A 27,606-nucleotide genomic window follows, 5' to 3' on the forward strand; every position below is an offset into this window, starting at 1 on the left:
TACCGTGTATCCTGCAATAATCCCTTCCGTTTTAATAAACATTTCACGCGCATATGGACATTATTCATTGAACCAATGAACTTTATTTGTCGCTATCATACAAATGGACGACCTCAGTATAGTTATTTAGTCGGCTGCTTATTCATTCGTTTTTCTTTAGTCATTCATTCATTCATTCATTTAGCACGAAGGCCATCACTTTTGTCAGTTTGCTTTGTTCTTTTATAGCAGTCTATTCAATATGTATTCATGCCGTTCATACCTAAACTCTACTTTACCGTGTTTTACCATCAATATAATATTCTGGTTCTCCAAAAGAGTTAAAGGTGTTCAGTCCTGTGAAGCATAGGTTGTGGGGGAGGGGAAAGAGATCTGAAAAGATTGCGTTACAAGTCAATGAAGTAAAAAAACCTCTGTTTCATCTATATCAACGTTGCTCCAGGCACAGATGTCATGCATAATATCTGCGCATGTTTCTGACCGACTGTCATATAGGATGTTTAACTCTATTTGAGTAATTTCTTGGCATTTTGTGCAAGTGTCATTCGACTCCCATCCCCCTTCCCCCTCTTCTTGAATTAATACCGCAGATGTAGGACGCTCAGCGGATGGAGCAGGGGATGCTTTTGAATTGCACGGAATATATTTTGCCAGTAGCTCTTTCTCCCCCCCTGTCCCATGCCCTTGATAGGACGATTTTAGAATATTGGCACCTTCTGAAGTGGACTGTTACAGTATCCAGTTATGCGTGTACAGCAACCCTCTCCATTGTCATCCGGGGCAAGTGGGACGATATCGCTTGAGAAAAAGGGGCTTTATGTCGGTGGTGGAGTGAAGGGGGGGGGGGCATTCTCCTATAGCCTATGTGTAGTCCATTTCCATGTATATGTGCTGTCAATGCAATGGCTTTGCGATTCACAAGGGTTTCACGCATTCACTATGAGGTCATACATAGGCTGGGAACCGATAGAGAGACCGTTTTAAGATGGCATTTAGATATATAGCCTCGAGCTGACTATAGTCCAGCTTCACTTCTGCAATGCAACTCAACTATAGGCCTACTCCAAAAGACATAGCCTACAGTATAGGCTACAACGCTACTGTCAAATGAACTAACAAGTGAGTCAGTACCCAATGGGCAATAGCTGGTTTTAAAGACATCCGTTTTTTAAAATGTATTTTTACAAACCAAAATATGATGTATTTTACTGACCAACATAAGACCAATCGGTCATAATTGTGACCACTATAATATGTGCTTTATTATTTATTATGTACTGATCATAGTTAAGACTTCATCATAACCTGGTAATGACCACCTGACTACAGCTTATTACCTACTGTAAAAAGTATTGCAGGGGAAAAAGTTGTATGTTAAAAACATTGTTCATTACATTTATGTTTGTTTCCATAGCCACCAGTTAAGGTTACATCTGTAGCATATTCTTACATTTGAACAATTTTTAGCACATCTGCATACAGTCCTTGTTTCATAATCCAAGACATTACACGCATAGAAAGACTAGGACAGAGTATATAAAGGCCCGTAAAAAAAAAAAACTTGTATTAATGATTAATTAGTGGTGTAATGGGGTAGATCCTTATCAAGGACTGAGCACAGGAGTCGATCTGGCGCGTAGTGGCCCTCTTGAAGAGTGGTGTGACGGGTCAGCTCTGCGGTGAAGAGAATCAGCACATTACAACTGTATCAATCTGAGATTTTTGAAAGAACTACATTCCTGAAGAAACTGTGTGGTCCTAGTTGAAAAAGTTTGTGGCAGTTATAGCTTAGATGTTTTTATTTTTAAAGAGCAACTTGCTCATATACATACTTTGCGTCCTCATCCACTCCGACGTCAATGGCATATTTTAGAACTTCAACCTCCTGACTTTTATGGCTTTTCATTGCACTTACGGTAAGCTTAAAAAGAGAAGAAAATAAATTAATGATTGGCATAATGTGGGCACGCAGGACACGACATAACAGTAACGCACAGTAAAATATCTTTAACAGTCAGAATCTACAAAAAATGTCTCATTGTCTATGCCAAATGTCTCAACTGCTCACATTTACTTACCAATTACAATGGAGCACACGAGTGGTGTCAAAGGCATGTTTTCTCCTCTGTCCCTTCATATTGAAGTGGGACATTAACTAAATCTCAAACATTTTAAGAAAGAGGATATCAAAAATGTGACTAGTTGGACATTTTTTTTTTTTACTCATCTCTAAATGTTAAAGTTTTGCTTAATATTCAAACACATTTTTTAAACACACCACTCCATAATCCTGAGGACGTTGTCCCAGACAGAAGTTCCCAAAATTGAGGACAGCTTGGCAGTCTTAAAAAAAGAAAGGTACATGCAAAAATCGAGGTATGTATAGAGAGACAATAAAATATTATGTTTTTCTAAAGTTATGTTGGTATGTCATATCATTCCTGCAACAAACATTGTTAGAAATTGCTGTAATTGGCAAATCTCTTTCCTTTCTTCTTTAGCTGGGATGTGGCAGAATAGGTCACTGGTAACGAAGTAGATGGCCAAGGACTGCTGTAGAGGCCATGCATCAGGTCATTGACATGTTTCAGGAACTGTAAAGACAGACAAATCAATATTAACCATTATGATCAGTAACCTAGCTACCACAGAAGGCCTAAGGTCTTCAGTAAGTTAGACTTAGCCTAGCAAGTACATTGACTATGTTGCCCCCCAGCAATCTGGCAGTTAGGCAGACAGACGGGGAGGCAGAGAGAGACAGCGAAACATAGGCTATTTACAGGCTGGATAACTCCTGTACTCCTTCCCTTTGTTCCCTCTTCCATCCTTCCATCCAATCTAGAAGATTCCTACAAAAAAAGAGAATCAAGAATTGAAAAAGACAGTTGCGGTGTAACGTTAGAATGAGTGTTGAGGGGTATATTGAGACAAAATATATCGTATTGTCAAATACAAAATACACAAAATACATGGATCCCTGATGAATCAAGAAACATGTTGACATGACAATGTTTTCTAAAGTTGTGATCATCTCTCACTCTCTCTTACGCAAACACACATTTACTGTCATTAACTAAACAGATATCAAAATGTAAACTTTAGCTAGCTAGCTACAACAGGTAAAAATGTAAACTTTAGCTAGCTAGCTACAACAGGTAAAAATGTAAACTTTAGCTAGCTAGCTACAACAGGTAAAAATGTAAACTTTAGCTAGCTAGCTACAACAGGTAAAAATGTAAACTTACCATGTCCATGGAGGATTAGCCAGAGCGCTAACGTTAGCCAGCTAGCAAAACTTTAGATGATGTTTTTCTCCCCAACAAACCTGCTGCATTCCTTACAAAAGTTAAACATGAATGCAGGAGAACAGGGACTACCTGGTCAAATCTTTTGGAAGTTGTTTGTGTACATTTCGAGAAACTGTCGTTGTTTTCCAGCTGTGTTGTTGTGTAGCCTACCGGGCATGTGAAGGCTCAAGCAAGCAGGCTGCTTGCGCACAGAGATTTATTTCTGCGCGCGAGGCACAGATTCCAATCCAAGTTTTAGTTGGAACTGATATGCCTACCTCCTTATTAGCTACTGAAATTAAAAATAAATGAGTGCACAATTATGGTATACCCCTTTCCTGGAGTCAAATGACCAAATCGCCCCCCAGTGGCCTCATGGGTGGAATTGAATTAATATTTTTCATAATTTTATAATTCTTATTTTATTTATATTTTTTATGCTAAAAATCTGGTGTTTCTGTGTCAAACGGTTTGGTTAAATTTCAGTCTTCTGGGATGTATATAAACTGTAATATTGGTATGCAAATTAAGAATTGAGGACAATTATACTCAAAATCTGACATGGTACAGGTGTCTTCTTTTTTAAAGCCCATAACCATGTGTGTGAGGTGTATACTTTTGTTTCAAAGCAGATTTGTTTTAAGACTACCAAGAAACACTCTGTGTGACCCTGAGTTAGCCCATTGGAGTAAATTGCTTAAAACAGTTAGGGGAAAATATAATTGTAATATTTTCAGGGTTAACTTCAGGTGCAATAATTTGATTAATTATTGATGGAAATAAATGGGATAACAATAGGGTTTTGTAAATCCTGGTGGATTGCAGTAGAATATTGAACTAAAAGATATACAGTGGCAAGAAAAAGTATGTGAACCCTTTGGAAATACCTGGATTTCTGCATAAATTGTTCATAAAATTTGATCTGATCTTCATCTAGGTCACAGGAATAGAAAAACACAGTATGCTTAAACTAATAACACACAAACAATTATACAATGTCAGGTCTTTATCGAACACACCGTGTAAACATTCAAAGTGCAGGGTGGGAAAAGTATGTGAACTAGAGGTCGACCGATTATGATTTTTTTTCAACGCCGATGCCGATTATTAGAGGACCAAAAAAGCCGATACCGAAAATTCCTTGCTCAGAACATGAGAACATATGAAAGCTGGTGGTTCCTTTTAACATGAGTCTTCAATATTCCCAGGTAAGAAGTTTTAGGTTGTAGTTATTATAGGACTATTTCCCTCTATAGAATTTGTATTTCATTAACCTTTGACTATTGGATGTTCTTATAGGCACTTTAGTATTGCCAGTATAGCTTCCGTCCCTCTCCTCACTCCTCCCTGGGATCGAACCAGCAACACAACGACAACAGCCACCACATCGAAGCAGCGTTACCCATGCAGAGCAAGGGGAACAACCACCCCAAGGCTCAGAGTGAGTGAAGTTTGAAACGCTATTAGCGCACGCTAACTAGCCAGCCATTTCACTTCGGTTACACCAGCCTCATCTCGGGAGTTGATAGGTTTGAAGTCATTAACAGCACAATGCTTGACGCACAACGAAGAGCTGCTGGCAAAATGCACGAAAGTGCTGTTTGAATGAATGTTTACGCGCCTGCTTCTGCCTACCACTGCTCAGTCAGATACTTAGATACTTGTATGCTCAGTCAGATTATATGCAACACAGGACACACTAGATAATATCTAGTAATATCATCAACCATGTGTAGTTAACTAGTGATTGTTTTTTTATAAGATAAGTTTAATGCTAGCTATCAACTTACCTTGGTTTACTGCATTCGCGTAACAGGCAGTCTCCTTGTGGAGTGGAACGAGAGAGAGGCAGGTCGTTATTGCGTTGGACTAGTTAACTGTAAGGTTGCAAGATTGGATCCCCCGAGCTGACAAGGTGAAAATCTGTCTTTCTGCCCCAGTTAACAGGTAACCCACCATTCCTAGGCTTTCATTGAAAATAAGAATGTGTTCTTAACTGACTTGCCTAGTTAAGTAAAGATGAAATAAAGGTGTAAAAAAAAATTGGCGCCCAAAAATACAGAGTTACGATTGTTATGAAAACTTGAAATCGGCCCTAACTTATCGGCCATTCCGATTAATCGGTCGACCTCTAATGTGAACCCTTGTATTTAATAACTGGTTGGCCATATTTTGTCAGCAATAACCTCAACCAAACGTGTTCTGTAGTTGGATTAGACCCGCACAACGGTCAGGAGGAATTTTGGACCATTCCTCTTTACAAAACTGTTTCAGTTCAGCAATATTCTTGGGATGTCTGGTGTGAACTGCCCTTCTTGTAGTCTTGCCACAGCATTGCAATTGCGTTGAGGTCAGGACACTGACTGGGCCACTCCAGAAGGCATATTGTCTTCTTTTGAAGCCATTCTGTTGTTAATTTACTTCTGTGTTTTGGGTTGTTGTCCTGTTGCATCACCCGACTTCTGTTGAGCTTCAATTGGTGGACAGATACCCTAACATTCTCCTGCAAAATGTCTTGATATACTTGGGAATTCATTTTCTGTTGATGATAGCAAGCTGTACAGGCCCTGAGGCAGCAAAGCAGCCCCAAAACATGATGCTTCCTCCACCATACATGACAGTTGGGATGAGGTTTTGATGTTGGTGTTCTGTGCCTTTTTTCTCCACACATAGTGTTGTGTGTTCCTACCAAACAACTCAACTGTAGTTTCATCTATCCACATAATATGTTGCCAGTAGCGCTGTGGAACATCCAGGTGCACTTTTGCAAACTTCAGACGTGCAGCAATGTTTTTTTTTGGACAGCAGTCGCTTCTTCCGTGGTGCCCTCCCATGAACACCATTCTTGTTTAGTGTTTTACATATCGCAGCCTCGTCAACAGAGAGGTTAGCATGTTCCAGAGATTTCTGTAAGTCTTTAGCTGACACTCTAGGATTCTTCTTAACCTCTTTGAGCAGTCTGCGCTGTGCTCTTGCAGTCATCTTTGCAGGGCGACCACTCCTAGGGAGAGTAGCAACAGTGCTGAACTTTCTCGATTTAAAGACAATTTGTCCTCCTGTGGACTAATGGACATCAAGGCTTTTAGAGATACTTTTGTAACCCTTTCCAGCTTTAAGCAAGTCAACAATTCTTAATCTGAGGTCTTCTGAGATCTCTTTTGTTCGAGGCATGGTTCACATCAGGCAATGCTTCTTGTGAATAGCAAACTCACATTTTGTGAGTGTTTTTTTATAGGGCAAGGCAGCTATTACCAACATCTCCAATCTCGCCTCATAGATTGAACTCCAGGTTAGCTGACTACTGACTCAAATGAGCTTTTGGAGAAGTCATTAGTGTGCTTAAACTAATAACAAACAAATGATTGTATTTTTCTAGGGGTTAACATACTTTTTCTAACCTACACTGTGAATGTGTAAATGATGTATTCAATCTAAACAAGAAAAATACAATCATTTGTTTGTTATTAGTTTAAGCACACTATGTTTGTTTATTGTTGTGACTTAGATGAAGATCAGATCAAATTTGATGACCAATTTATACAGAAATCCAGGTAATTCCAAAGGGTTCACATACTTTTCTTTTTGAATTTACAAGAAAATCTACTGAAGTGGAACTTTGTCCTTGTGTTTCTTGGCCAGTTACATCGTTTTGTTCACATGCTAGGTTGTTTTTAAATGATGTTAGTTTAAGTTTGCTGCAACTGTCTGCTGTTAGGAAGACATCTCAGTCAAGATTTTTTTTCATTACAGCCAAGTGAGTGTCTAAATTACCACGGTAACGGCCCGTCCCTTAAAGGGCTAGCTGACCAATTTGAACAAACATTGGTTAAAAGACGCAGGTCACTAATTAATTCAATTAATCAATGTAGTCCAATACTTCTTACTACGAATGCATTTCTTGTTTTTGAAACATTAGAAAGCATACTTTTTGTCATTTTTATCATTTTTGTTGTAATTTTTGGTTAATTATAAAGAAGAAAAAATGGGCTGGTAAAAAATGTGAGTGGCTGGTAGATATTTAAAAAAATCTACTACAGTGGCTGGTTGACCAAAAAAGTAAATTTCCCACCCTCGCCATTGTGAAAAAGACGTTTTAATCAAGTTGTGATCTGGTTATATGACGTTCCAACCAGAAAAAAATATCTTGATCATGTTGTATGCACACTGGGTTGGCTCTCTATCTATGAAAAGATAACAGTAATACTACCGTGCATGTATAATGGTGATAGTAACGCTGTGCATCTTATGCATGTAAACCCCAGATCTATGAGCCAGTTGGCAAACAGCCAAAATGTCACACTAATCATGTTGCCAGATCTGTTTCAAAACAACAATGTCTAAACGTGTCCTGGTGTTGGAAACACAATCACCATCTCCTGCTGTGATTAACCTGTCAATGGTTGATGGTTGTGTTTTATGTGTGCTGGTGTCACTTGTTATCACTCTGTAGCGATACAGAGTGATAACAACCAACATCAGTTGTATTATATGATCACCAATGTTAGCAAGCTTCTTCCATTGAGCCAGGGATTGTCAGTGGAGACATTGAATGAAACAACCGGTAGCTTTGATATAAACAATAGGTTTCAAAGGGAAATATGCACTGTGTTGTGTGTTTGGCTTCTACGTAACATCTCCTGGGCTATCGAGAAAGGACCCTAGCTGTGTTACCCCAGGCAGGCGGTAGGTGTATAGAGTGGCGGATAGCGGCGGTGTGTCTCGGGGAGGTGGAAGAATATAGCCCCGTTCTTCTTCTCTACTCCTCCTCTTCTCTCCCCAGGGGGTATGAGCTCACCAGTGTGTGATCCGACTGCAAATTAATCTCGTCTTCCAGTCAGTGCCAGCTCACAGCTCGGCCCCTACAGAACACATACGCAATGTTTTTGGTTGCCTGTCTGGGCTTTTCTCTCTTCTTGTGTACTCCTGTTTTTAGATGTTATTTCGGCATGGGATTCACTTTGTGGGATCCTGTGGGGGGGGGGGGGGGGGTCTAATCCCTGGGCCCAGCAGAGAAAGAGAAATAGAGAGAAGGCAAGAGAGAAACTGGGGTGGAGAAAGAGAGCGACAGAGAAGGGATGAGCGTTGTGCAGATGTTCATTGATATATTTCTTACAGTGGAATTGAAATGTGAGAGGCTCTGTGACAGTTAGAATGTAACGCCGGGGGCCAGCTCCGTGTGTGTGTCTTTGTGTCCGTTGCCGTGGGTGATTAGCACAGGTGGAGTGCTGCCCCAGGGGAGGGCTGACCTCGGTTCCCAATGGCAACATGACTACTCCCCTCCCATTGTGTGTGTGTGTGTGTGTGTGTGTGTGTGTGTGTGTGTGTGTGTGTGTGTGTAAGGTGCAGTGATGGGGTGTGGGTTTGCAGGGTAGCACTAGAATTGGGTAGCTTCTTCATTGAATGGAAAATCACCAGTACATTTCTGTCCCCTGCTGCTGGAATGATGCTATATGGGGCAATGACATAAGTCACTTACAGAAGTGAGTCACGGCAGACAGACAAGGCTGGGTTGGTTCTGTTGATTCTTCCTCTACACATTGAAACACACTTTAGAACCATTATCTTACTCTTTATTCTCTGTCGCTGTCTCTCTCTTTGGCCATGTCTCAACTTGACAGTTCATGCAGCTTTAGTATTCTGACCCTAGATTTATGATCATGGAACTCCGAACGTGTCGCGCATCTACACCTACATTTCAATGTAGATATTGTGTCCAACAGTGTGCCTGGATTCCCCTTTCCCGCACTACATTCAATTGCCAGTGTGTGCATTCTACAAACGGTGGAATAGGCTAAATATAATAATAACACAACAACTGATGGCGGTAGCTAACTAGCCAGCTAACTTCTGTAGCTAGCAAGCAAGGTTAAAGGGATTGCAAACGGGTTAGCATAACTCTAGCCCCCCCCCAAAAAATGTTTTCCTTCGAAATACTAGCTAGCTGGCTAACATTTATGAGTCCAGCAAAGACGTTCCTCACACGCTAGAAAGGTGTTTCCTCCAATGTCACAATGAAAAGGTGCCTCTCGGACCTAAAACACACATTTTCTGGAGACTTGTGGGAGGAGTACTGATGGCGTCTGCCACTGTATGCGCTTTCGGGAGCCTGGTTGCTTTCAGAAATCTGCACCCAATGCATCCCTGACCACATCGGCGAAGTGGTCAGCCAGATCTGAACACAATCTGACCACAAAGTGACTTTTGTGCATCTCGACCCGTCTTCGTATTCTGACAGCAGAAGCTGCATGTAAGTGTCAAGTGTAAACACAACCTTTCGGTCTCATTCTGTCTGCCGTGGAGAGATGCAGCAGGGCTAAGGATTCATAATGTGTCTTAAGCATACATGGCAACTTGCCCTCTCCCCCCCCCCCCCCCCTCTTTTTCTCTCTCTCTTTCTGCCTTCTATTCTATTCTGAGATTCATGTTGGACACATGTTAGGCTGGGAAGAGCCCCAGAACACATACATCTGTTAAGTATAAACATTTTTCTTCCATCTCTCTCTCCCTCCCAAATCTCTTTCTTTCACTCTATTCTCCTTCTGTCTCTCTGACTCTGTTTCGCTCTCCCTTTCTCTCCTCACATGTATAAATAGTACTAGAGTTCGAAGTGTTCAGCTTGGTCAGGCCTGACTTGTGGAAACTGGGCTGAGAGCAGAATGTGCCTGTCTTTTCCCATTCAGACACAGCTTTGGCCACGGGGGGGGGGGGTGTGTGTGTGTGTGTGTGTGTGTGTGTGTGTGTGTGTGTGTGTGTGTGTGTGTGTGTGTGGTGTGGTGTGGTGTGTGTGTGTGTGCGTGTGCATAAACATAAAAATGACATTGGGATCCTTAACTCCCAAACCGATCACAAAACATTATTTTCCACGTTTTGGCCTAACTGGATGATGGGCTATAAAGGTATGTGGAAAGTTGTGTAATTTAAATAAAACAAGAGAGGGAGAGGTGAACTTTAGGTGAATTTGCGAGGCATGCAAGACAGATTACCAAGATGCGCGGCATGTTTTTTTCTACCCTGCGCTCTCCTCTCTCTCCCTCGCACTGCCTCGCATTGGGGCGTATTCATTACACCGATTATGATGCAAAACGTTTGTTAAACGGAAGCAAATGGAATGAAACGGGGAGGGACCTACCTGAATTTGTCCAATCGAAAAGTTTCGATTCGCAACTGTTTGGACTAATGATTACACCCCTGCTCTTTCTCTTCGCTAACGATGTTTGTGTGTTCAGTGTTCAGTCTTCGGTCTTTTGCGTGTAGAATATCCTAGCCTATTCATTGATGGTAGGTCCTGCTTTTCTAAAGTTCAGAGATATTGTAAGCCAAGAAATTGCGAGATACTGCATTCCATTGCGAGATACAGGCCTAGAAAACAGTTCTGACTGTCTGCCTGGTGGCCGACCTGCCTGTACTGTGCCCCTTCCCCCTCTCTCCCCATCCCTCGCTAGCTTGCTATGAAAGATGTGTTTGTGTTCTTGGAAGTACAGCAACTAATCAGTCTCCTACTTTCCGAAAATACTGAATCTTAGTACTCGATTCCAAGCAGAATCTAATCTTAGCCCTCGATTCGGTGACTGTAGTCAATGTGCGAGGAGTCGAGGAATCAATTACTTTGGAGTCAACTCTCTACCACTACGTCATCGTCGTTAACTGTTGGAAAAATGGCAAAGGAAGGCGAGCGACAGCAGCGGAGTCCTGTATGGAAATACTTTGCGAGGTGTAATTGAGGTACAGTCATGGTAGTACAGGTGCAATGCTCAACCGTCTGAAAGGGAACATTTTATGCATCTTTCTTATAGTTTTAATGGAAAAAAGAGCTGTCTAAACTTTTTTTAAATTGCCCATCTGTCACATCCCTCGTTTGTGTGTGTATGTGTGTCTGGTTTAGTGAGGCCTTACACGCTGTGTGTGCTCTTTCTCTTCCTGAACCCCTCTCATTCTCCCTGACCCTCTCCCTTTTTCTCTTTTTCTCAACATGTCCCTGACATAATTTATATACTCTGAGGGTGTAACTCTCTCTGTCTCTCTCTCTTGCTCTCTCTTTCTCTCTCTGCTGCTCCCCCCTCTCTCAGGGTCCACCCCTACCCCCCTGCTGTGCTCTTATTGGCCAAATCAGGACTCCATTCAGAGATTAGCTAGCTGTCTGATTTTAGGATCAGGGCTTGTTTCGCAGCGCCAGTCTGACAGAGGAGGAAAGAGAGATAGAACAGAGAGAGAGAGGAGAGGGACTGACTGGACAGACACACAGAGAAAGGGAAAGGAACAGACAGCTGACAGGACTAATGCAGCTCACACCTACCCCACTAGAGGAAGACAGTAAGACCCAACACCAGCTTTCTTTCCTTTTTTCTCCTTTCTTTCTCTTTCTTTCTTTCTCTCAGTCCTCCTCCCCTTTCTTTCTTTTCTTGTCAGTTGGCCCGCATCCCTTTTGTGTGTTTGTGCTTCCGTCTGTGGGTGTGTGTGTATATGTGGGTCCATGTTTGTGTGTGTGTGTGTGTAGCAAAGTGCCGACTGCGACTGGACAGGACTGGAATGAGGGCTTATGTGTGTGTGTGACAGGATTGAGGGGCCCGGGGGTAGGCTGGCTGGCTGGCAGGCTGGCCGTGTGGACTGCATCTGCAGGACTACATGTGTTGAACAGCTTAAAAGACAGACTGATGTATACACTGTGCGTGTGTTCATTCCTGAGGGTCTTTGTCCCCCTGTGTGTGTGTGTGTGTGTGTGTGTGTGTGTGTGTGTGTGTGTGTGTGTGTGTGTGTGTGTGTGTGTGTGTGTGTGTGTGTGTGTGTGTGTGTGTGTGTGTGTGTGTGTGTGTGTGTGTGTGTGTGTGTGTGTGTGTGTGTGTGTGTGTGTGTGTGTGTGTAATACCCTCTGCTCCGCTTACACACTCTGGGGCTTACACCCTCCCCCAAAAAATAAATAATGAAGATTGGATTGTACTTTGTTCTGCTACTTTTATTCCATGTTCTATTCAGTAACTTTGCACTTTTGCACAATGGTGCAAATGTCTGTTTTATTTTACTTGTCAATTATGATTTGACTTATTTATGGTTTTACTTAACGTTCTCAGACAGTCATCAACATCTCACTGAGGTGTGTGTGTGTGTGTGGTGCGTGTGTGAAGGGTTGCTGTGGGGCGGCAGTGTTAATACCACTCTGCTGGCGCCCAACACACTCTGGTTAACATGCTCCTGCTTCTGGACCCAACAGCTGCCACACACACACACAGACACACACACAGACACACAGACAGAGAGAGTTGTGCCTGAGGCTTGACCCTGTGTCCTATGCAAGCTGCATAATGTGCTCTTTGGAACTGGCTCTGATCGAGCTGTTGTATGTGTCATGGATTGGGGGCTCCACTGAGGGTGAAGGGTGCAGGACAGATTTTTCAGCCAGTCATATGTAAAAGGAATCTGTTAATGATAAAGTGGGGATGAATACACACACACACACACACACACAGGTCCTAGAAGGGGAGGGGGGTGGAGGTTGCGAGCTAGTCAGGGCTTTCATTTTCACTTGGCCCCAATTCTGCTCTCTTCCTCCTGTGGCTTCCTGGCTCTTTCCCCTGTGTGCTGTGAGAGAGAGAGAGTGAAAGCAGTGTGTGTGCACCTGCAAGGAGAGGGAGGACAGGAGAGGAAAGAAAGGAGGAGGAGGGGAGGAGAGTTAGGCAGGCAGGTCCGCCCCTGGCTCTCTCTCACTGGTGGAGATGACTCACCCCACAGGGAAGAGGAGAGGGAGCTCAGTCTCCTGGGCTGCCTGGCTGGCTCACCGTGCGCGTGTGTGTGGCGCAGGGCTGGGTAGGTTACTTTCCAAATGTAATCCGTTACGGTTACCATTTACCAGTCCACAATTGTAATCATTAACATTTACTTTGGATTACACAAACTCAGTAATGTAATCAGATTACTTTCAGTTACTTTTAGATTAGTGCAGGTTAGTGTTTTTCGTCATGAATCTTGTTCTGGAGTCAGCTGTGCAGAGTGGTAACTAGCTAGCACAGCCACAAAGTCATAAAATCTGATTTTAAACTTAACCCTAACCTTAACCACACTGCTAACCCTAATACATACCATAACCTTAAATGAAGACCAAAAAGCTCATTTTAGTCTTCTTAAATGAAACTTGTTGACTGTATATAGGAAGGGAGGAACTCCCTCAAACTTTTACACCATAGGCTGGGATCCGTACTATGCAGCTGTTGCAAGAGCGCATTTTATAAGCTTACTGGCTGTCCACTGAGTGCACATTCATTACATTTTGCAACAGAATGGCCGTTTCTTAAACTGAAGGAAACGAGGAGGGACCTACCTGAATTTGCCCAATCGAAACATTCGATTTGCTCTGTTTCTTTCTGTTTGGTTCTTAAACGGTAAACGTTTTCCTTAATGAATACACCCTGTAAAAACATAATAATAATAATAAAAAATTATAAAAAAGAGCCTTTGCAAAATGACTAAAATGAAAATGTAAAATGTCCTTACCTCCGAGCGTTTATTCAAGTTGAATAACTTTTGGTTGCCGACAACAGTGGCACCATTGGAAAACAGCTTGGACTGTAGCCTATAAAAAGCCTATTCCTGCTCTTTTCCCGCGATCCATCAAACGCATTTGGTGTGTCATCACAGTGGTCTTTGATTTGTGGTCAGACTCCCTCAGGCGGAACAAACCAAAAAATCAAGCCTTTTTTTAATGCTGATTTGAATGTCAAATCATTTTTGCGCAAACATCCTTTCTGAATTTGTAAGTAATCATCTCCATTTTTTTTTCTTCAAGTATCTGTAATCTGATTACAATCTTTTTTTTGTTTTACTGCTAACGTAATTACATGCAATCCATTACTCCCCAACCCTGCTTGTGTGCGCATGTGTGTGTGTGTGTGTGTGTGTGTGCTTGCCCCTGTGGACCAACGTGGACCAACTGCCAACCCAACTGAAGGAACTGGTTTTCATTAGTGTCCCAGACACAGTTTTATATTCCCCTAGCTCTGTACTGCCGGAGCGAAGTAAATATTGTACTCAGTCTGCTCCAACTGTAACCTCTTTTACTAAAAACTGTTTCCTATGCTGTATGTCTGTCACATGTTCCAATTCCCTTTATTGACACCCGTCATGCATAGTTCATTCAGTAGTAATATCCTCAGTACATGTGACTCTCTGTAACTGCTGCTGTAGAGCATGGGGACAGACAGTGAGTGATGTGACTATCATGGGGACATTGAGAAATGGTTATGTCAATAAATGTGTCCTGGATGACTCTGGGGGATTGGGTGTCTGTCTCTGGCTGGCCTGGTTGGATGACCCTCTAGTAGTGTAGTTATGAGATTCCTCTGACTGCCTGTCATGATGTCACCTTGTGTCTTCTCTCCCTGGTGTGTGTGGGTTCCCAGAGCAGCCCTGAATGTTCTAGAGAGGGACAGAACATTCTAGAGGCCCGCCAAAGAGCCAGTGGAGACCCCTGAATGAAAGATGAAACACACGCGTGTGCTCACGCGCACACACGCACGCACGCACGCACACACGCACACACACACACACACACACACACACACACACTGCTCTTTGTTGTGTGTGCTCTCTGAAAGGGCACTCTCTAAAGTCAGTGACTATCTTGACTAAAGAGTGTATACACATATACTCACGTGTGTGTGTGTGTGTGCGTGTCTAAGTCTATGTGTGTGGTTGTGGGTGCTGAGTATGGTGTCTGGGTCAGAGGCAGGTTAGTTATGCTTGGCTTGGGTTTTGCAGATGAACACTGTAGCCGCTGTTGGGCTAGAGGAGGCAAAGGGAGGGGGGTGAGGGTTATTTTCCCCTAAAGCTAGAAAAGTTATTAAATTTTTTCTCTGCTGCACCTGGCATGTGGCATGTCTCGCCCCTACCTTCTACTCCCTATCTCACCCCTCCCTGACCCTCAAGGTCCCTCTACTAGCAGCCTTGACCTGTCTGTGTATGTATGTATGTGTGTGTGTGTGTGTGTACACCCCTCTCTACTGTTAGCTGGGGTGAGTGGGATCTAGCCAGCCCAGCTCTGCTTCCTGCTACTTATCCTCCAATTAGTATTCTCACAGAATCTCTAGATTCCAAATGCCGTGGAGGGAGGTCTCTTCTTGGTAAATTATTAACACAATGCTGAATGGGAGGGAGGAGAAGCATGGCCAGTATGGCCGATTGCGACATAATCTAAGCCTGAGGGATGGGGGGGGGGGTGAAGGAATGAACTCAGAAGCCAGAAGTAGAGGTGAAGAAAGGAGGAATGACAGGAAGGGAAGACTGTTTCCTACAAGCTTCAGGTCCACTGGCATGTCAGTACGCCTCATACATGTCGAAGCCCCACTTTTATTTTTGTTTCGCCCTTAACCCTCTGTCTTTCTCTATTCCCTTTGTTTTTCTGTCTCTCTGCAGCTCTTCCTCCCAAGCCGGCCAAGCCCATGACTCCAGTGAGCAGCAGCAATGGTGTGAAGGAGGGGGCTGGGGGGTCGCTACAGGAAGCAGAATGGTACTGGGGAGACATATCAAGGTAGCACTCCGCACACCAGGCACATGCACAAATAGGGCTCAACCAGTGCCCGAGCAGCTGCCCTTTTGCCCTCCTATGAAAGTGCCCTGACAGCTCAGGGGATCAGCGTTTTTTCACAAGCACATTGAGTAGCCAGCCAAAAAAAAAAAAAAAAGTAGCTAGCCAGGCTCCCCTGGGCTGGGGGGGGGGGGGGGGGTCTGGTTAATACATTTTTGCCGAACAAGCTCTATTTTGGTGGCCGCTGGTATATTCTAATGCTACATTGTATTTTGAAACAGCAACTATCAGGAAATAACCCGTATCAATTGTTTCACACTTTTGCAGTCGGTGTTAGTTTCATCAGCTGTTGTACAATATGATATAAAACAAAGGCAAAACAAAACTGTACTGCCCTGGGCATTTAAATAATCCTGTAAGAGTCTGCTGACTTTCACAGGCTTCAAACTTCCTTTTAAGAGGCACAGAAGGCAGCAGTTGACTACCCCGTTGTCAACACTTTGATTAAATCAGTAGACCTATATCAATTTGAAAATACCATTTAAGTATCATTTGTTTTTTTAAACCATTCAAAAGGTTTTCTTTTATCATATTTTAGACCAGAGTGAGGCTCTCTCTCCACTAGCCTACCTGTTGTTCCTTGCAGTAAGGAGGATTCACCATCTTCATCACATGTGTTTATAATTTATCTGCAGTTAATCGCCCAAAAATCCTACCAGTATGCAAATTTGGGAGCCAAATGAACAGGTCTCTCGCTTGCGTTTCATCTTACAATTCGGTAGTCTACTGACGAGTGACTCACTTTAACGTCACTTTCTGGCTAGTCCTGATAGACTTCATATCAAAAATGCAAACGGTTGGGCCATTTGGCCAAAAATCTACTGGCCCGAACTGAATTTCTACTGGCCCGGAAATGGTGTAGTTTTTAAATTATTTGGGGTAATGCAGGGCCTATAGGTTGGCATGCTTTTTGTCTATATTCGGCTATATTTGGTTACTATGATATATATTAAAAAGATATGTAATATAATTTAGCAATGCAAGTCATTACTCTATTCTTTAGAATTACATTGTATTAATTGCATTCATTTTTGTTTCTAAAGTATGTCATTTTGAAAAGATTTGAAAATCGGACACTGCCCCTTTAAGACAAAAAAAGAGACTACGCCATGGCTAGCCAAGACGAATGCTAAGTGTCACGCCCTGGTCTTAGTATTTTGTGTTTTTCTTTATTATTTTGGTCAGGCCAGGGTGTGACATGGGTTATTTATGTGGTGTGTTTTGTCTTGGGGTTTTTGTAGGTTATGGGATTGTGGTATAGTAGAGTTGTCTAGGTAAGTCTATGGTTGCCTAGTGGTTCTCAATCAGAGGCAGGTGTTTATCGTTGTCTCTGATTGGGAACCATATTTAGGCAGCCATATTCTTTGAGTGTTTTGTGGGTGATTGTTCCTGTCTCTGTTTGCACCAGATAGGGCTCTTTCGGTTTGTCACGTTCTGTATTTGTTTGTGTTTATCTTTTATTAACGATGTATCGAACTAACCACGCTGCAGTTTGGTCCTCCTCTCCTTCATCGGAAGAAAACCTTAACACTAAGTGTCTTTTCGTAGCTTTCTTTATGCAGACTATCAACAGGAGCAGGTATATTGCTAGTATGTTCCCTTGAATGTTTGATTTTGTAAATCACTTTCCATAAAATAATTAAGCTCAGCGAGTAGATTGATGGGTGCTTCCTTTTGCTCTGGACAGCTCACGTTTGCTGTGTGAAGGCACAAACTCATGTACTGCTCCTGTGCTCGAGAAGTTGTGACTCGCGGGAGTGTGGTGGTGCTTGAATGAATGGCCAATCATATTGCTCAAATACAAATAGCCTGACATTTATGCGTGTGGTCTTCAATAGTTTTCAATGGTAGACAGTGACAGAGCAGGTACATGAACTGGAATGCACTGAAAAGTTACTGATGAAATCCTCTGGCCCCATGTGTTTTTACTGTCCCTGTGCCAGCGGGCCATCGATAATGTCAGACCTTGCATGCAAAATAAAATAAATTAATGTGCCAGAAAACAATAGGCTAAGTGGATTTCTACACATCGTTACCACATTATATGAGACATGCAAATTAACTCACATATGGGAGGTACAAATTCATGTTCTCTCCCTCAGTGTGAAGAAATTTGACTGCAACCACAGCACACACAACACACACACACCCAGGTACAAAGCACCTCTTTGACAGCAGACAGCAGTGTTTACCTGTTATCTCTCACTTTGTGAATGACAGGCGCCTGTCCTCCTATCAATAGATTGCTAGAAGATGGATATTCATTCTATTAGGAAAGGGCTCTGCAGACTTTTTTGGACTAGCGAATTGGAAAGTAGTGTAGTTAATTTAAGTGGACAAAGTAGCCTGGCTGAAAATGAGTCTGTAATCGGCTGTATAGTCAACAGCTGACGCTAGTGGAAAACACTGGGGGATTTTATATTATGATTTACTTTTCAATGTTTTAATTTTAAATGTAACGATGTGCACATCAAACTAGCTAATTTCATGAACTTATATCTCAGAAAATTCTCCAGCCCCGTGCACACACTTCTGCATGCAGTAGCCACTGGGTACAGATGCCGTGCAGATTTCTACACATTGTTACCACATTATTTGAGACGTGCAAATGAACTCACATTATATGGGAGGTGCAAATGCCCAGCACCACTCCCATTCCCCAGGCGTTCTCATTTGTTGACTTCTGTAACTGTAAAAGCCTTGGTTTCATGCATGTTAACATCAGAAGCCTCCTCCCTAAGTTCGTTTTATTCACTGCTTTAGCACACTCCGCCAACCCTGATGTCCTAGCCGTGTCTGAATCCTGGCTTTGGAAGGCCAACAAAAATCCTGAAATTTCCATCCCAAACTACCACATTTTCTGACAAGATAGAACTGCAAAAGGGGGTGGAGTCAGCCTGCAGAGTTCTGTCATACTATCCAGGTCTGTGCCCAAACAATTTGAGTTTCAACTTTAAAAAATCTTTCCAGAAACAAGTTTCTCACCATTGCCCGCTTGTTATAGACCCCCCTAAATCCCCAGCTGTGCCCTGGACACCATATGTGAATTGATTACCCCCCATCTATCTTCAGAGTTCGTACTGTTAGGTGACCTAACTGGGATATGCTTAACACCCCGGCCGTCATACAATCTAAGATAGATGCCCTCAATCTCACACAAATTATCAAGGAACATATGAGGTACAACCCTAAATCCATAACATCCTGACCAATTTGTCCTCTAAATACACCTCTGCTGTCTTCAACCAGGATCTCAGTGATCACTGCCTCATTGCCTGCGTCCATAATGGGTCCGCGGTCAAACGACCAACTCTCATCACTGTCAAAATCTCCCTAAAACACTTCTGCGAGCAGGCCTTTCTAATCGACCTGGCCCGGGTATCCTGGAAGGATATTGACCTCATCCCGTCAGTAGAGGATGCCTGGTTGCCCTTTAAAAGTGACCATCTTAACTAAGCATGCCCGTTCAGAAAATGTAGAATTAAGAACAGATATAGCCCTTGGTTCACCCCAGACTTGACTGCCATTGACCAGCACAAAAACATCCTGTGGCATTCTGAATTAGCATCGAATTTCCCCCGCGATATACAACTTTTCAGGGAAGTCAGGAAGCAATATACACAGTCAATTAGGAAAGCTAAGCCTAGCTTTATCAAACAGAAATGTGCATCCTGTAGCACTAATTCCAAAAAGTTTTGAAAACTGTAAAGTCCATAGAGAATAAGAGCACCTCCTCCCACCTGCCCACTGCACTGAGGATAGGAAACACTGTCACCACCGATAAATCTACGATAATAAATCATTTCAATAAGCATTTTTCAACGGCTGGCCATGCTTTCCACCTGGATACCCCTACCCTGGCCAACAACTCTGCACCACCTGCAGCAACTTGACCCCCCGCCCCTGCTTCTCCTTCACCCAAATCCAGACAGCGATGTTCTGAAAGAGCTGCAAAATCTGGATCCCTACAAATCAGCTGGGCTAGACAATCTGGACCCTCTCTTTCTAAGATTATTACCTCTCTTTCGTATCATCTGAGATCCCCAAAGATTGGAAAGCTGCCGCGGTCATCCCTCTCTTCAAAGGGGGAGACACTCTAGACCCAAACTGTTATAGACCTATATCCATCCTGCCTTGCCTTTCTAAAATCTTCGAAGCCAAGTTCACAAACAAATCACCGACCATTTCGAATGACAGCGTACCTTCTCCAGTGAGCAATCTGGTTTTCCGAGCTGGTCACGGGTGCACCTCAGCCACACTAGAGGTCCTAAACGATATCATAACCGCCATCGATAAAAGAGAGTACTGTGCAGCCGTCTTCATCGACCTGGCCAAGGCGTTCCACTCTGTCAATCACCGCATTCTTATCGGTGGTTTTTCAAATGACTGCCTCGCCTGGTTTACCAACTACTTCTCAGATACAGTTCAGTGTGTCAAATCGGAGGGCCTGTTGTCCGGACCTCTGGCAGTCTCTATGGGGGTGCCACAGGGTTAAATTCTCAGGCCGACTCTTTTCTCTGTAAATATCAATGATAAATATCTTGCTTCTGGTGATTCTCTGATCCACTTCTACGCAGACAACACCATTCTGTATACATCTGGCCCTTCTTTGGACACTGTTAACAAACCTCCAAACGAGCTTCAATGCCATACAATACTCCTTCCATGGCCTCCAACTGCTTTTAAATGCTAGTTAAACTAAATGCATGCTTCAACCGATTGTTGCCTTCACCCGCCCGACTAGCATCACTACTCTGGACGGTTGTGACTAATATGTGGACAACTACAAATACCTAGGTGTCTTGTTAAACTGTAAACTCTCCTTCCAGACTCACATTAAGCATCTCCAATCTGAAATTAAATCTAAAATCGGCTACCTATTTCGCAACTAAGCCTCCTCTCATGCTACCAAACATACCCTCGTAAAACTGACTATCCTACCGATTCTTAACTTCAGCAATTTACAAAATAGCCTCCAACACTCTACTCAGCAAACTGGATGTAGTCTATCACAGTGCCATCCGTTTTGTTACCAAAGCCCCATATACTACCCACCACTGCGACCTGTATGCTCTCATTGGCTGGCCCTCGCTACATATTCGTCGCCAAACCCACTTGCTCCAGTAGTCTTTGCTAGGTAAAGCCCAGCCTTATCTCAGCTCACTGGTCACCATAGCAACGCCCACCCGTAGCACGCACTCCAGCAGGTATATTTCACTGGTCATCCCCAAAGCCAACACTTCCTTTGGCCACCTTTCCTTCCAGTTCTCTGCTACCAATGACTGGAACGAATTGCAAAAATCACTGAAGCTGGAGACTTATATCTTCCTCTCTAACTTTAAGTATCAGCTGTCAGAGCAGCTTACTGATCAATGTGCCTGTACTCAGCCAGTCTGTAAATAGCACACCCAACTACCTCATCCCCATATTGTTATTTATCTTTGTACTCTTTTGCAACCCAGTATCTCTACTTGCACATCATCATCTGCACATCTATCACTCCAGTGTTAATGCTAAATTGTAATTTCTTTCGCCTCTATGGCCTATTTATTGCCTTTACCTCCCTAATCTTCTACATTTACACACACTGTACATAGATGTTTCTATTGTGTTATGTACAAATGTTTATGTGTAACTCTTTTATGTGTAACTTTTTAAGGCACTGCTTTGCTTTATCTTCGCCAGGTCGCAGTTGTAAATGAGAACTTGTTCTCAACTGGCCTACCTGGTTAAATAAAGGTGAAATAAATAAAAGAGTTTGAATACTGGTAGGCTATGTTTCAGTTGGATCTGTCATGTGTTACACTCTGTTAGGAGCAGAGAAGGGGGCAATTAGACTAGGGAGGGGCACGGTTATTCAAATATCCAAACGGACTTTAGTATTTGATTATTTTTATTTAACCTTTATTTAACTAGGCAAGTCAGTTAAGAACAAATTATTATTTACAATGACGGCTTAGGGTTAACTGCCTTGTTCAAGGGCAGAACAACAGATTTGTACCATATGTCAGCTCAGGGATTCGATTTAGAAACCTTTCGGTTACTGGCCCAACGCTCTAACCACTAGGCTACCTGCCGCCCCAAATTACTAGGAGTGCATTAATTTTTAAGAAAAATGCTTTGTCTAAAATGTTATTATCAATGTGGCATTGCTACATAGCCTACAAGGATAGACCATTACATAAAACATGTTTATAAAACAACAGTTTTAGGCTCCATGGGTAGCAAGTGAAGTGGGAGATTTCTAATCTGAAATGATGGAATTAAGTTGGCTAAATGAGGAGTAGGCTACAATGATCAACCAACAGAGAGGCTGTTTCATATGAATGGAGTTGTTCTAGACAAGGGTGCCTCAAAATAGCCTCAATTAGCCTTGCTACTTTAGCTAGCTAAGTGGCTAATTAAGCTGGTTACTGATGGACTTCAGTGACGTTAAAATGAGTGACTCGTTAGAAGCCTACCAAATTGAATTGGTAAGAGAGCTGTTCATTTGGCTCCTTTAATTGCATACTGGCAGGCTTTTTGCCAATTAACCTGCAGAATAATTACAAAAACATTTGATGACGATGGTGAATCCTCCTCACTGCAGGAACAAAAAGGTAGGCTAATGAAGAGAGACTCACTCTGGCCTAAAATAGGATAAAAGAAAACCGATTTGAATTGTTTTAAAAGCTAATGATACTTATGGTATTTTCAAATTGATATAGGTCTACTGATTTAATCAAAGTGTCGACAATGGAGTAGTCAACTGTTGCTTTCTGTGCCTCTTAAAAGGAAGTTTGAAGCCTGTGGAAGTCAGCAGACTCTTACAGGCATGCAGTCGAGATGGGCCACTACCAGATGGTATGATAGGTCAACTATGGCAGCAACAAGTTTAACTAACTAGTGCAAGTCAGGTGGGGTGGGTGGTGCGGTGTGTGTGTGTGTGTGTGTGTGCGAAGGTCCCTGTTTGTCTTGTGTGTTGGTATAGTGCATATCTGAGTTTGTTTGGTGAGAAGGTGCCTTGAGTCGAGTCATGGGATCACATGAGTCAATACTCAAGCCACTCTCATGATCACGGAAGTCCCTTTCATTTCAGGCCTGCTGCTTTTTCACAATTCTCTCTCTTTCTCTCTCTCTCGGCTGTCTTATATTAACTGTGATATGTACTGTACAGTATGGCTTGGTGGCAAGGGGTAGAGAGGATGTTAGAAGGAAGAACCTTTGTAAGGTCCAATGCAGCTGTTTTTTATCTCAATATTAAACCATTTCTGGGTAATAGTTAAGTACCTTACTGTGACTGTTTTCAATTCAAATGTTCAAAAAGAAACAAAAATAGCTCACCGAAGAGCAATTTCTCAAGCAAGAATTTTGCTCGGACTCTCTGGGAGGGGCCTGAGTGGGGAGGAGAAACTGAAAACTAGTTGTTATTGGCAGAAAGGTTTGGAACTCTTTCTTATTTGTATATAAACTAATTTACCACCTGGTGATGCCACCAGGCAGGTCAAAACTTGAAAACAGGCTGAAATTTCAGGTGGTCTTCTCAAACAGCTCTCACACCAAAAAGGGCATTATAATTTTCACAAATATACGTATATGAAGCACAGGTAAATCCCATTTTTGACAGCACTGGGCCTTTAATAAAATGAACCTAATTCTCCAGTCGAGCAGTCTGTCTGTGTGTCTCCAGACCACACTATGCCTATAGAGCAGAGTCTCCCAGCCAGGCAGGTTTTTAGCAGCTTACAGGCCTGCTTAGTGACTGGCTTTACTTGACCCCCTGTTTCATCTACACCATGTGTAAAGTGCAGCTTAGCTTACCACCACCAGCCAAAGCTGACACACATCGGAGGCTGAAGCTGCACACACACACATGAGCGCGCGTAGACACACTTAGACTGACACACACACACACACAGACCTGTCTTGAGTGGGACTGTAGTGTGAAACGTAGATGGACTAGAGCAGAGCTGCCTACAGAAAGTTAACATATACAGTGGGGCAAAAAATATTTAGTCAGCCACCAATTGTGCAAGTTCTCCCACTTAAAAAGATGAGAGAGGCCTGTAATTTTCATCATAGCTACACTTCAACTATGACAGACAAAATTAGAAAAAAAATCCAGAAAATCACATTGTAGGATTTTTAATGAATTTATTTGCAAATTATGGTGGAAAATAAGTATTTGGTCACCTACAAACAAGCAAGATTTCTGGCTCTCACAGACCTGTAACTTCTCCTTTAAGAGGCTCCTCTGTCCTCCACTCGTTACCTGTATTAATGGCACCTGTCCACAACCTCAAACAGTCACACTCCAAACTCCACTATGGCCAAGACCAAAGAGCTGTCAAAGGACACCAGAAACAAAATTGTAGACCTGCACCAGGCTGGGAAGACTGAATCTGCAATAGGTAAGCAGCTTGGTTTGAAGAAATCAACTGTGGGAGCAATTATTAGGAAATGGAAGACATACAGGACCACTGATAATCTCCCTCGATCTGGGGCTCCACGCAAGATCGCACCCCGTGGGGTCAAAATGATCACAAGAGCGGTGAGCAAAAATCCCAGAACCACACGGGGGGACCTAGTGAATGACCTGCAGAGAGCTCGGACCAAAGTAACAAAGCCTACCATCAGTAACACACTACGCCGCCAGGGACTCAAATCCTGCAGTGCCAGACCTGTCCCCCTGCTTAAGTCAGTACATGTCCAGGCCCGTCTGAAGTTTGCTAGAGAGCATTTGGATGATCCAGGAAAAAATTGGGAGAATGTGATATGGTCAGATGAAACCAAAATATAACTTTTTGATAAAAACTCAACTCCTCGTGTTTGGAGGACAAAGAATGCTGAGTTGCATCCAAAGAACACCATACCTACTGTGAAGCATGGGGGTGGAAACATCATGCTTTGGGGCTGTTTTTCTGCAAAGGAACCAGGACGACTGATCCGTGTAAAGGAAATAATGAATGGGGCCATGTATCGTGAGATTTTGAGTGAAAACCTCCTTCCATCAGCAAGGGCATTGAAGATGAAATGTGGCTGGGTCTTTCAGCATGACAATGATCCCAAACACACCACCCGGGCAACGAATGAGTGGCTTCGTAAGAAGCATTTCAAGGTCCTGGAGTGGACTAGCCAATCTCCAGATCTCAACCCCATAGAAAATCTTTGTAAGGAGTTGAAAGTCCGTGTTGCCCAGCAACAGCCCCAAAACATCACTGCTCTAGAGGAGATCTGCATGGAGAAATGGGACAAAATACCAGCAACAGTGTGTGAAAACCTTGTGAAGACTTACAGAAAATGTTTGACCTCTGTCATTGCCAACAAAGGGTATATAAAGTATTGAGATAATCTTATGTTATTGACCAAATACTTATTTTCTGCCATCATTTGCAAATAAATTCATTAAAAAATCCTACAATGTGATTTTCTGGATTTTTTCCCCCTCATTTTGTCTGTCATAGTTGAGGTGTACCTATGATGAAAATTACAGGCCTTTCTAATTTTTTTTAAGTGGGAGAACTTGCACAATTGGTGGCTGACTAAATACTTTTTTGCCCCACTGTATATCGAATAGCCTTCATTTCTCAGAACAAGAATAGACTGATGAGTTTCAGAAGAATGTTATTTGTTTCTGGCCATTTTGAGCCTGTAATCAAACCCACAAATGCTGATGCGCCAGATACTCAACTAGTCTAAAAAAAAAGGCCAGTTTCATTGCTTCTTTAACCAGGACAACAGTTTTCAGCTGTGCTGACATAATTGCAAAATGGTTTTCTAATGATCAATTAGCCTTTTAAAATTATAAACTTGGATTAGCTAACACAATATGCCATTGGAACACATGAGTGATGGTTACTGATAATGGGCCTCTCCACGCCTATGTGGATATTCCATTTAAAAAATCTGCTGTTTCCAGCTTCAATAGTCATTTACAAGATTAACAATGTAGACACTGTTTTTCAGATAATTTTTATGTTATTTTAATGGACCAAAAGGTTGCTTTTCTTTCAAAAACAAGGACATTTCTAAGTGACCCCAAAATTTTGAACAATAGTGTATACCATTGATGTTGGAATTTTACATATCCTTAGGTTGGAGTCTTTCAAACTCGTTTTTCAACCACTCCACAAATGTCTTGTTAACAAACTATAGTTTTGGCATGTCGGTTAGGACATCTACTTTGTGCATGACACAAGGAAGTTTTCCAACAATTGTTTACAGACAGATTATTTCACTTATAATTCACTGTATCACAATTCCAGTGCGTCAGAATTTGACATACACTAAGTTGACAGTGCCTATAAACAGCTTGGAAAATTCCAGAAAATGATGACATGGCTTTAGAAGCTTCTGATTGGCTAATTGACATAATTTGAGTCAATTGGAGGTGTACCTGTGGATGTATTTCAAGGCCTACCTTCAAACTCAGTGCCTCTTTGCTTGACATCATGGGAAAATCAAAAGAAATCAGCCAAGACCTCAGAAAAAGAATTGTAGACCTCCACAAGTCTGGTTCATCCTTGGGAGCCATTTTCAAAACGCCTGAAGGTACCACGTTCATCTGTACAACCAATAGTACGCAAGTATAAACACCATGGGACCACGCAGCCGTCATACCGCTCAGGAAGGAGATGCATTCTGTCTCCTAAGAGATGAACGTACTTTGGTGCAAAAAGTGCAAATCAATCCCAGAACAACAGCAAACGACCTCGTGAAGATGCTGAAGGAAAAAGGTGCAAAAGTATCTATATCCACAGTAAAACGAGTCCTATATCGACATAACCTCAAAGGCCGCTCAGTAAGGAAGAAGCCACTGCTCCAAAACCGGCATAAAACAACAGACTACGGTTTGGAACTGCACATGGGGACAAAGATCGTACTTTTTGGAGAAATGTCCTCTTGTCTGATGAAACAAAAATAGAACTGTATGGCCATAATGACCATCATTATGTTTGGAGGGAAAAGGGGGAGGCTTGCAAGCCCAAGAACATCATCCCAACCATGAAGCACGGGGGGGGGGGGGGCAGCATCATGTTGTGGGGGTGCTTTGCTGCAGGAGTGACTGGTCCACTTCACAAAATAGATGGCGTCATGAGGAAGGGAAATTATGTGGATATATTGAAGCAACATCTCAAGACATCAGTCAGGAAGTTAAAGCATGGTCGCAAATGGGTCTTCTAAGTGGACAATGACCCCAAGCATACTTCCAAAGTTGTGGCAAAATGGCATAAGGACAACAAAGTCAAGGTATTGGAGTGGCCATCACAAAGCCCTGACCTCAATCCTATAGAACATTTGTGGGCAGAACTGAAAAAGCATGTGCAAGCACGGGAGGCCTACAAACCTGACTCAGTTACAGCAGATCTGTCAGGAGGAATGGGCCAAAATTCACCCAACTTATTGTGGGAAGCTTGTGGATGGCTACCCGAAGCATTTGACCCAAGTTAAACAATTTGAAGGCAATGCTACCAAATACTAATTGAGTGTATGTCAACTTCTGACCCACTGGGAATGTGATGAAAGAAATAAAAGCAGAGATAAATAGTTCTCTACTATTATTCTGACATTTCACATTCATAAAATAAAGTGATGATCCTAACTGACCTAAGTCAGGGAATGTTTACTAGTATTGAATGTCAGGAATTGTGAAAAGCTGAGTTTAAATGTATTTGGCCAAGGTGTATGTAAACTTCCGGCTTCAACTTTATATATGATTTTTAAAGAAAATCTGGTTAATTTGCATGGCCCAATCTAGTCATCAGTTAG

At 42.5% G+C, this 27,606-nt stretch overlaps 1 protein-coding gene across 4 annotated transcripts in view; it reads left to right on the forward strand.

Moving 5' to 3' along the window:
* LOC109898154 (phosphatidylinositol 3-kinase regulatory subunit gamma) overlaps nucleotides 1–27,606 on the forward strand; it is a 302,420-nt gene that overhangs the window by 260,289 nt on the left and 14,525 nt on the right. For 2 of the 4 annotated variants that reach the window (XM_031833698.1, XM_031833701.1), the window contains one exon: nucleotides 15,687–15,801. In XM_031833698.1, the coding sequence (XP_031689558.1) occupies nucleotides 15,687–15,801 (115 nt within the window). Of the gene's footprint in view, nucleotides 1–11,463; nucleotides 11,598–15,686; nucleotides 15,802–22,155; nucleotides 22,458–27,606 lie in introns of those variants that run through there. The other 2 variants (XM_031833699.1, XM_031833702.1) reach the window with 2 other exon arrangements.

The sequence above is a fragment of the Oncorhynchus kisutch genome, linkage group LG10, assembly GCF_002021735.2.
Source record: "Oncorhynchus kisutch isolate 150728-3 linkage group LG10, Okis_V2, whole genome shotgun sequence".
Taxonomy (NCBI): Eukaryota; Metazoa; Chordata; class Actinopteri; order Salmoniformes; family Salmonidae; genus Oncorhynchus; species Oncorhynchus kisutch.